The sequence below is a fragment of the Rhipicephalus sanguineus genome, chromosome 6 (assembly GCF_013339695.2).
Source record: "Rhipicephalus sanguineus isolate Rsan-2018 chromosome 6, BIME_Rsan_1.4, whole genome shotgun sequence".
In the NCBI taxonomy this organism is placed as follows: Eukaryota; Metazoa; Arthropoda; class Arachnida; order Ixodida; family Ixodidae; genus Rhipicephalus; species Rhipicephalus sanguineus.
This window is the reverse complement of record NC_051181.1, coordinates 101,620,277-101,631,882: the sequence shown is the minus strand read 5'-3', so window position 1 is coordinate 101,631,882 and position 11,606 is coordinate 101,620,277. Positions and strand designations below refer to the sequence as shown.

The 11,606-nt window shown below is 43.8% G+C and overlaps 1 protein-coding gene across 1 annotated transcript; it reads right to left on the bottom strand.

The window, feature by feature from the left end:
- Positions 1–2,806: 2,806 nt before the first annotated feature.
- Positions 2,807–11,354, bottom strand: LOC119396044 (isocitrate dehydrogenase [NAD] subunit gamma, mitochondrial). Its single transcript, XM_037663090.2, has 8 exons — positions 11,162–11,354; positions 10,144–10,274; positions 8,924–9,039; positions 8,162–8,352; positions 4,978–5,111; positions 4,474–4,576; positions 3,407–3,553; positions 2,807–2,926 (listed from the first exon to the last, which is right to left on the bottom strand). Exons 1-8 carry the CDS (start codon positions 11,249–11,251, stop codon positions 2,828–2,830), a joined length of 1,011 nt encoding a protein of 336 aa, XP_037519018.1. The 5' UTR covers positions 11,252–11,354; the 3' UTR covers positions 2,807–2,827.
- Between the last annotated feature and the right edge of the window lie 252 nt (positions 11,355–11,606).

Genomic DNA, 11,606 nt, shown 5'->3' with positions numbered 1-11,606 from the left:
GCTTTGAGGTCGCAACGCAAGTTCCCTGTAAATGTTTCTGGGCCTGATGTGTATGTAATGGAACAGCTCCCAGAAGATATTTTGCACCTTGAGGGTGCGAGTGGCTGTAGTGGATATGCGTCCGGCGCTACATTGTCTGCATGTTTTTTGCGAGACCTAATTATTTATGCAGTGGCCTCTTTGCCCTTAAGCGTGTTGGTGAGAGCAATGCCTGCTTACTGAGCCTCAAAGATGTCGGTGCTTTTGTTCGAAGCGCTGTTGATTTCCCTAAGCTGGTGATGAAGAACGCTGGCTACCGGCCTAGTCTCTGTGTGTGGTCGCGTCAGCGTACATTACGCCCATCCCCTCTACGAAATTCTTTCTTGTGTTTCTGATATTCCCTTTCTTCTGGCCTTATGTGTTTTCGGATGCATGTTTGAAGATGCATCGTCCCAATGCTGCAAAAGAACACGAATTAGAAGAAAAAAACATATCATCAACATAAGGAAAATACAAAAACAATCGGAAAATGAAGTTATCAAATATCGCTAGCGCGCATATAACGCCTTAACCCTTTACTGCCGGTTGTCGCGAATTCGCGACATACCGAAGAACGCCTATTAATTAACAGACGAAACGCGTTGATGCCTTCACCGGCGGCCGTCACGTATTTGCGGCGAACGTAGCTTTCAGCACGAGACATCTAGCGCCATTGCATGTAAGGTATTGCAAGCTGGAACCCAGTGTTGTGTATCAGTTGCCGGAGAGCGCGAAGCACGTGCAACAGCTCTCACTTCTTCGTTGTTTTCTGCGCGAGAACGTAAGTTCCATCTCCTATAAAATTTTTGCGATGTGCACGCCTACAAGAGATTGCACACGACATGTTACGTTGTTTTGAAGTACGTTATTTCCTGCGCAATCCTCGCTTCTGCGGTATGTCGCGAATTCGCGACATCCGGCATTTGAGTCAGTCAGTGATGACTGCTGGTATGACAAGTTCATGATGGACTTCCGCTCATTTTATGGCGAAAAAGGCTTCGCAGGCGCTTGCCACCTGAAGATAAAAGTGACGACATTTGTCTCAATGACAGCGAAGACGACGATGTCGATCCTCATGCACAAGCATGAGTGTCTTCATCGAGCAGTGAGGATGAAGACGAAGATGTGGTAGACCAGCCAAGCTAGTGCCTCTTCAAAACATGCAGTGCGGTTGAAAAAAAAAGACTGTCAAGAACAGCGGGAAGTGCCACACTAGAAAACAGCTCATCCTCAATGTGACACTGTCCGAGATCCTATATTGAATATTTCAAGGAATTTTTATGACACCTTCACACCACACATCGTTCAGCAGAGCAATCTGTTTGCGACGCAGAAAAATCCGAACAAAGGACTGGCTCTGTCTCGTGGTGAGCTAGATCTATTTCTCGGTGCCGTCACACTCATGTCATTCTGTCGGCTCCTAAGAAGTCGGCTATACCGGGCGGCGGAGTCTAGGGCACACAGGGTGGCCGACACGATGTCACGTGATTGGTAGGATGAAATAATGTCAAACTTGCATTTACCAAAAATGACGACGCCAAGTTATGTCGCCCTGAAGAGATCCGCTTCATTGATGCGGCGATACCGTACTTGCGTTGCATTGAACATATTGAGCTACTATTGGCTTAAGTGCCGGTTGTCGCGAATTCGCGACATACCTAAAAGTATGCATTAACGTTGCATTTTGGATAATACAACTGCTGATTTAAGTTAAGGGTGCTATTTAAAGCTGAAAAATGAAAAACAAATTTTTTTCTTCGGCGCTTTCATAATTCAGGCATTAAAGGGTTAATACATCTGATGGCATCAGCTTTATGGGGCATTCATTCTTAACTCAATAAAACTATCAAGATGCCCTTCCTACTTTGAGGAATTACAGGAATGGAATTGAACTGCGTGGCCATTCCCGGAGTGGGAATGGGCTAAGTTTCTTCATTCCAAGGAATTGAAAAGAATGGAATTGTGGCAAATCCTAATTCCCCGGAATGGAACTGGAATGGTATGGAGGCGCCCATTTCGCAACACTGCTTCCCACCCACTGCAATGTGCCCAGCCATAATACTTCATCATCATCAGCCACAGCACAAAGTGCACATAATGCCTTAAAGATGTGTAGCGGGTACCACGATTCTTCGAAGAATGACGAAAAATGGCATAGCGGGAACTTGGCTATTTCAGAAAAATTGCGATGATTTATGGTGTAGTGGGTACCTTGCATGTGTACTTGTATTAGTTGTTCCAAGAGACTCTACAATGGGATCTCAAAGTCCTCTCTTCCAGCTTTCGCTGCGACTGTGCTGCGTATTCCGCGCAGGCCTGGCTATCTTTCTATCAGAACAGCGGTCTCGCACATCAGAGAATACACTCAATGACGTGCTGCTTCTGAGATCGTGCTCACTCCCTTGACACAAAGCATTGAGCCCACTGAAAAAATTGCTGTTTGTCTTTTGATAAAATAAATACTATGACTTTGAAATTAATACTGGTTTGTGCTAGTTGGTAGGAATTCGTGGTGCAGTTACTTCAGCTCCTCTGAAGAACGTGTTTTACCCTTGTCCTACTTTCTTCAGAGGAGGGCAAGTAACTACATCACAAATCCAATGTTTTTTGTGATTAGCTGTACTTCAAATTTTTGCATAAAAAAAAAAAACATTACGAACCGTTACGGAACATTCTTTTTTTCGATCCGGAACAGAAACGGAACGGAACTTTTTGCGGTGGAACGAAACTAAAACCGAAACGAAAAACATTTCGTTCCGACACCCTGGTTGTAACCATCACTGCTGAACTCAGAAATCGTACAGAATGCTCACCCCAGATGATCCAGCAGGTCAACACCTGCATTCATCATGGCCAAGGGATTGGCAATGTTCTTGCCAGCGATGGACTTTCCGGTGTTCCGTGTTCCCTGGATGAGATTGGAGCAACACTTTTCAGCAACTTTCCAATATGCAGCGTTCAAGAAGCGCTCATGTAAAAGATCTGATGGTACAAAACCATGTATCTGTGAATTCTGACAAAGTTTTGCTGACGTTGATTCCTTAATATGTAGACAGAGCTCTTGAAGCACAAATGGGGCAGTGCTAATGAAAACACATGCACACTGTATGCTGCATTGATGTATGAAGTATGTGTGTTCTTTATGTGTTATACTGGATAACTTTATTGCTTTTTTCTTGGTGCTGAGCCTGAAAAAAAGTTTATAGGTCTTGTTAGTGTTTAAGTATTACCGCTTAATGACACCTTGTACTGCCCAGCTGGGCACACAGTAGGTGTGCTTACATGGCTGTTCAATTGAGCTAAATGAGTTTCACAAGTTCCTTCGACACTTTGTGCACAACGGCCTTTGCTAAACATGCTCTGAAAAGAGTGTGCTCTGTGCTCTTACAGTTTCAAACACAGCGTAATCGTGGCCATAGTTCCTCCCAGAGGTGATGCCCGGTCCACCAACAAGGCCACAGGCGATGTTGGTTAGGATGTTGCCATACAAATTGGGCAGTAGAAGCACATCAAACTGTGATGGGTTTGACACAAGCTGCAAAGAAAGAGACGTTATCATCAGGAACTTGTAGAACATAGAGAGTTCAAGACTTTTAAATAGATGCACACAAAATGGCAACAACCATCGTAGTGCTTAGCCCCTAAAGCTGCTCTTTTTCTGCAGAGGCTAGCCGAGCAGTCTGCGTTGTCATTGTGTAGCTGAATGCATCACCCGGTAAGTGGAAATTAAAGTAGGGGTGTGCGAATATTCGAAATTTGGAATATTTTTCTAATAGTGTTTGCTATTCGATTCGATTCGCACTGTAATTTTACTATTCGAACTATTCGAACTTCTCAAAAACAAATACAATCAACGTCCGATTGAAAGTGACCCCTTCAGATTTTCAATATGCTTCACCTCATTACACTCGCATTGCGGCAAAGTTGCCTTTCAAGCTCCATTACAGTCAACGTCCAACTGAAAGTGACCCCTTCAGATTTTTAATATGCTTCACCTCATCACGGCAAAGCTGCCTTTTAAGCTCTGCTACGGTCGCACACGTATTAACTCAAGAAAAACGCTGGTTCCAACATGGAGATCAAAGATGTTTCATTCAGCCTGTCGTACAGTTATAATCTGCCTCGGAGGTCTTTCACATCTGCGAAGTCAGAAAATTCTGAATCATTAATAGGCAGTAATAATTTCTTGCATATATGCTTGCATCCGTAAATATGACCCTCTAAATTACGCAAGCACGGGCATCTTTCAGTAGTCTTGGGTTGCCTTGAAGTCTACTCGGACATGCTGAACCATGTTTGGTTAATGTAAAAAATTTTCATTTTTTGAACACTCATCTCGCAACACTCAGAGGTGTGCAAGTAGTATTAAATAATGCACACTCCTCATTCTCTGCAGCAGTAGTGAATGCCATGCGAGTCCTTGCTACAAGCCTTGGCAATGAGGTTTAAGCTGACCTGCATGCTGCAGTTGTCGATGATCATGTTGTCGAACTCAATCTCAGGGTAATCCTTTGAAACTTCGGTGCAGCACTTGAGGAACAGCCCATCGGACAGTTTCCTGCGAGAAGTGAATGAGTGCTCAGTCACACGGCCAGTACTGGGTACATGGCTGATGAGAGATGCATTTTTCTGAACCACAGCTCCTCGCAATGTTTCTCGCCCGCATTTCGCTCTTTCAACGTCCAAGCAACGACTCTTTTGTGAATGCTACGCATTCTCTACGTACAAAGGAAACAGCACCTCTACTTGTGCTCAAGCAATTTTATTAATTTGGAGTATTCTATGAGAGGTTAATCTGGGGTTCCAAAAGCAGTTTCAGGCTGATTTGCATCACGCAGCATGCTCCTTTGCAATTACGCCTTCCTAGTGTCGCGGGCAGTCTGTCCAGCAACATTAAAAAGTGTGAACCTTGGCACCGAATCAATGCCAGGTAAAAAACAACACGCAAACATGGCTCACATGATGTTGGCCTTGTGCACAGCTGTTATCTTCTTTCTCCCATTCTGTCGTGCAAACTCGAAACCGTAGCGCGCAATCTCCTCCGATTTCTCTCTTGTTATCAGCTTCAGGCTCTCCACTACGCCCGGAACACTCTAAAGCAGAAGAAAGAAGATGTCAGAAAAAGAAAAGAGCAGCAACATATCAGTGATGCAGTACCAGAACATGTGTTTCATTGTATCTGTTCATCAGATTCAAGTGTGATATACAACACATATGATGAATAAGTGTGATTACAATGTATGCGTCAGAACTTTATGCAACTATAACAGAGAGCTAAGCTAGTTGGTAAGTATTCATTCTAAAAGACTGGGCGTGCAAACATGGACACAAGAGATGTGGTTTCTTGACTTCCTTCTTGCGTCCGTGTTTGCATGCCCAGTCTTTAAGAGTGAATTAATTTGTCCAACTATTGGAGCTTTTATATCACCTTGTTGCTCCAGCCTTACTTATTCAAAAAATGTTAAGTTTTTCTTTGACCCCTGCAGGCATAAGATAAAACTCCTTTTTGAATTAAATGGACGCCATATTTCATTGGCATACCAGTGAAAAGGGGGGGGGGGATGTTCTAGACGACCCCCTCCCCTCTGGCCCATCCCCGCCTCCCGAAATAAAATCCTAGCTATGCCCCTGCCTTTCGAATAACATCCTTTGGAGACAGCTGCAATGAGGCATTGCTCAAGAGACATCTTTGAACTGTGGTGTCTTCGAGCAGATCCTGAGAGTGCATGGTTAGAAAATTCAAGCACAGCAATCGCAGGAGCATTAGTGACGATGATTTTCAACAGAGCCCAAAAGAGCGGTGGTGATTGATGAACCACTTCAGCTGTGTGCCGGTGCTACTCTCCTAATTTTGGAGCTTCAAATGGAAGGATAGTTCCAAATACAGAGGTTGATTGGTTGGCTATATACTACTATAGAGATGCGTATTAGGCTGTTCACCACTATACTTCCATACAGTAATAACTCGACGCACGCTCAGAACATGGCGTAAAGGAATTTTCATGCATACATCCTGTTGTCTACTGCATTTAGCTCAAAAGCCTAAAACTTTTCTGTCAAGATGGCATTCAATAGACAGGTTCAATTATTATTTGCACTCAACGTGGTGTGGCAGCCCTTGGACAAGCAGTGAAAATGGGATTTGATGGAGCCTATAATGAACATTACAGTGCTGCATCTAGTCACTGTTATGGCCGTTGTTTCATTCTCTGATTGCACGATGACATACCACCGCCGACATAATGGCACATTTTTAAAGTGAGAGGCTTCAGTGCCTCATTAGTATGCAGCGTGCACTACAAAAACTCACGTGGCCTTAAAGGGGTACTGACACAAAAATTTTCAGTTGTTTTTTTGCGTCGTATGAAAGACTCAGTCCTCAAGAACCTAGAAAATGTACTGGTAAGCATGAGTGCACCCTGAGAAATTAATCGCAACATGCTTTTAAAAGCTAGTTTGAGTTCCTACTGTACATTCACGTCACAACACGGCATGAGCTTCTCGTCACGTGCGTGCACCAAAGTACTGTGACATTTCCACAGCTGCTCCGCTGCCTGACTTCATTGGTGACACACAAGCCATTTTGAATGCTTTAGTATTCGACATCATCACAACTAGTACATACTGGTGCGTGAAGTCACCAAAATGGACACTGTAGCCTGACGTCATGCTAGTGTCGATGTCAGTAGATGAGCCATGCGAAAATTGACTTCAATATCAAAATAATATATCTTATCAACATTTACTGAGCTTTACACTTGGTCAGAATGGTCTCTGTATACAGGAGATGTGTATGACGGAGTAATCTCAGCTTCTAAAACTGGTGTCAGTATACCCCTTTAATGAAAATGGGATGAAGATCGGGAGTTGTGCTGGAACTGAACCCAGGTATTCTGCGTAGCAGTCAAGTATTCTACCACAGAGCCATGTCAATGCTTGAACCTGCTTTGGAAATAGACCCCAAACAGTCATCATGTCGATCAAAGAGTCGCATTAAGAGATGTAATACTGCATGGCAGAAGCACAGAATCACACCAGGCATAACACCATGTGAACTGTGTAATGAGTGGGTGGCACAAAGCTGCCAACCCATTAGAAAGGGCTGAGCTATAATTCATCAGCGTCATCTTCTACAGCATCAACAAAGTGTGCAACTACTCAAATCACCTCTCAATCTCCTATGATGATAAAAAATCCACACCGGATGCCTTTTGCCTTCGAGTCATCTTAGGTGAATGCATAAGGGACCTTGTGAGTTTTTTTTTCTGCCCTCCTTTCTGTGCTCCATTTAACCCTTTCCCTGAGTTTCTTGGCCAAAAACGATACAAAAATACCGACTTTTTTATTTGCCTATTTGATTCTATGTGTCTTGTAACAGCTAAAAAAACTATTTAAAGGCACTTTAATCGCAAGATAAAAGCCAAAACTTTTTTTTTAAGTATGCGGAGGATTGGCTTCACTGCACTCTACCACAAAAAGTGCCCTAGCTTCTCCAGTCTTCGGTACAGGAAATGTCCCTGAAATTTGAAAAAAAAAATAATGCGCAGAGACAAGGATGCCTGTGAAAAAAAGCCTTAGGCACGCCCATTGGGGGGTGGGGGTGTTTACATTTATTGCCGTCCACTGCCGATACGCTGAGACGCGGTCGTCGTCCGAATTCAATGATTTCGAAAAATTATGCTGCTCCGTGTAGTCACTGCCACAACTTGCAGGAGAACTGAAATTCTTCATTCCACAAAACTTCGGCAAACAAGTGCTTTCTTCTTTTTTTTTTCCTGGACAGAACTGCTGCCGGCACGTGCGCACCGCTCACACACAGAGGAGGGCGACTCTTCTAATGTGCATTACCAGAATACAGTCCTTTCTCGGCCAAAATGCACGCTTTGAGCGTGTTTTTACATTTTTTTTTGTACACCATCTGTTGAAGCCAAAGTGAACGCCGCAAAATTAATCAGAGTAGCTTAACTGCGGAGCCCCCAATCAATTCTTATAGCGTAGACGAGCCCAGCTTGTCTTTGGTAGGAGAGGTACAAACCGCATGGACAAGCTCAGCTCATCTTTGGTAGGGAAAAGGGGCTAAAGGGTGAGTACGCTAAAAAACAATCACGGCTGTAGTAAGATCAGGATGTTGCAGAGAACTGACCTCATGCTCGGCGCAGCTGTATTCTCCCTCAGTGTTTTGGCGTATCAGCACAATGTCGATGTTGTTGTGGCGAGTCGGAACACCAGGCTGGCTCTTGCAGTGAATAATGTTGACAAAGAGCTTCAGCCGTAGGCGCAACTCCACATTGCGGGACTTGTGATTTGGTGAGTTGTGTCTCGTTTCAATGTTGCCTGCCAGGAGAAACAATGTGTTCAAATTCCACAGCCCCCCCTGCAGCCGACATGACAAACATGAAAAAAAAAAAAGAAAATACTACTAAATATGAAAAGCTCCCAGTTTAAGGGATCCTGGCATGGTATTAACAATTTTTTACAAACCCACTGAGGCAGTATCATGTGTCCTTTAGTTCATTAACAGACCAATTTAAGCGTAAAGTGTGTAAATAAATAAAGTGTGTAATTTATCGTAATGTTCCAAGCATGTGCATCACTACTAATCGGTCTGTGCCATCATACCGAGTTTACAGCTACCCGTTTTGGGGCACGGCGTTGCTTTGCGACGTCACTCCTACGACTGATCTGATTGCCTTCTTAGTGAAAAACCCCAAAAGGAAACAACAAAGTGCAAAATTTTCATAAACATTGTACATATACTAACAACTACCTGACACAGTTCGTTCTCCTTAACTACATGTAGCACAGATGCTAGAGGTGAGTAGAGACAACGCAACTGTGGCATTACACGTTGTGTTCTAAAATCAGGCAAGTGTGTTTTGTCAAGACAGAAATAGACATGAAAGACCTTTCAGGGCAACTCCATTTCTTTTGATGGCTATGATGGCTTCGTCAACGTTGTCCAAATCGTCCTGGGTAGAGTCGAGGTGAACTTCCTCGAAATCCACAGGCACACCGCCATACCTGATAGTAATAAAGCATGATTGTGACATCACGGTAGGTGCACAAACCCCTCAGTTGTTGCCTCAAAGCAGTTGATGAGAAAATTGCACAGTTCTTGGGCTTATTCGTAAAGTGCTCACAGACTGAAACGTGACATCAAGACTTCCAGTGCGTACTGGTAGGTGCAATTGCTCTATATAATATCTGTGTCATGTCGCTACGAATATGGCCGCTAAAGGTAATTTTGGCTCTGATATAAGTGTTCCAAGTAGAAAAATTATTGAAAATGAAAGTATGAGCATTACTTAGCCTTAAATTGTTGCATTTCGATCCGTGAGCACTGATGTACACACCTGGTCTGTGTACACGTTGTCGACTGACGTTTTCATACCTTTAACATACCTTGACTTCACACTTGTCCTTTAAACCAAGCACCAAAGTACTCTGTGAGAAGATCTTGTCAAAGTTTCAGAAAAGTTACCAAACATGAGGTAAAGCTCATGAGGTAAGCTCGTGATTGCCAGGTCATGCTGTATCTGTGTCAACAGTCAACATAAAGCGATACATGCTAGTGAAACAAAGTCAAACATGCTAGTGAGTCAGACGAACAAACATTTGAAGAAAATATTGCTCAATCTTGTCCAGCTGCCATGTGTATCACTTCGTCATTCGTTCTTGGCACTCGATGCAGCTTTCATTCCAACCTATATTCTTGGGATATTTACTTGGTCTAGATGCCACGTACTCCAACAAATGCTAGTACTTCAATGTACTTCAGTGGAATACTAGTTATTGATTTTTCCGGTGTGCTTAACAGGCACGTCAACACAACATCATATGTCGACAGGGGTCAAGAATGAACGTTTTTCCAAGCAATTAATAATTTTTATCTCATTCTAAACACAGGGCGTGCAAACACGGACCCAAGAAAGGAGTCACAACAATCACAGGGTGTTTGCGCACCCTGTCTTTTTAGAATGAATACTTACCGACTAGCTCAGCTCTCTGTTATTCTAAACTTTTTATCTCAGTTGCATTTTTAAGAATTATTAGTTCATGAGATACCTGGTATGTTTTGTGAGGTCCCGAAAGATAGCTGCAATGTGTGCCGGAAATATTAGGTACCTGAAAACTTCACGAACATGCTTCATCAGCTCGGGACCGATACCATCACCGGGCAGCACTGTAACCATGAAACGACCTCCATATTTTGCCTTCGCTGTTGCATGTGCTGGCTGTGCCTGTCCTGAAAAGTACTGAACATAAATATAAAATATATTATTTTCCATGTCGTTAAAAACGCATATATATCTGACACCACGAAAAATGCAAGGAAACCACCTTTACCATTGCTTTAGCAATATATCTGCTGCAAGTAAGAGATGTAGTTTTCGTTGCAGTATGACACCAGGCTGAAAGCATTCTCATGCCCCGAAAGTTTTTTTTTTTTTCCACAAACTTATACGTGTTATACGTGTGTCACTCAGTGCACTTTCGATCGCGATCCAGTGCTATCGTGATCGAGTTTCTTTATATCGCGATTGGCTTATTTATAGCAGGTATGAGGGAACCACTCAATCGCGGTTGAGAAATTCGATCCCGATCGGGGCTCGATCGCGATCAAATGTGATCGTGTGGCACCCGTACTACACTCGTTTCATACGCGTAAAACAGCTTTTAATTTCATGCCAGGCTTCTGAATAGCTACGGAATTCGGCAGCGAGGACATAACGTCTCCAATAGTGCACTTTTATGAACGTGCCAGCGTGCGTAAAAGAATTGCGATATCGCACGAAGCTTCATCTACGGATGCCTGCGACGCGTACGCCACTTCTCAAAACGGATCACTTGTGAATTTGATAACGCCAGCTTTGGGCTTTCATATATTTGCGCTGTGCGCACAATGCAAGCGCGCCGAGATCAAGCATCGGCGAGCGGGCTCTGCTCCGTAGATAAGGGAACTTATGCGTTGATAAGTGGCTGCACAGCAAAACCGTCTCCGCAGGTTGCGCTACGAGTGATAAGATACGAAGCGCTCGTTTCTTCGTAGATTTTGTTGCCGGGTTTTCCGGCTGACCTTAGAATCGTCCTGCGCTGCACATGCGTACTTAGCATATCCGGGTGTACGGCACGGACGGATTACCTTTCGCGGAGTGCTGGTAGTTCCTGCGGGAAGCAGTATGCGAGGCATCAATTGGGACACATTGGCCAGCAAGCGCACTGAATTTGCCATTATTGCGTGTTCTTGCGATGCACAAGCCCCTACCCAGATGGAAACCCAAACCTGCTGCGATGCAGTGGACGGCTGGAGAACCGTAAGTACACCAGCTGATGATGATGCTACTGGTTGCGGTGCTGCGCGCAACGCCACTGTGGTGAGACACTTGCACGGAGAAAATCGCATAAATGTGCCTTGTTTTGCTGGACTGATCAGTTATACTGGTTACACATCGAACAAAATTATCTGCTGTCGATTTTCACCTTGAAAACAACGCATGCAATAAGGGCTTTTACCGAAACCGCTGTCATGCAGTCATGATTCATCGATTCACTTCATTTGTAAATATTCCGTGATTATTTTTTGTCTC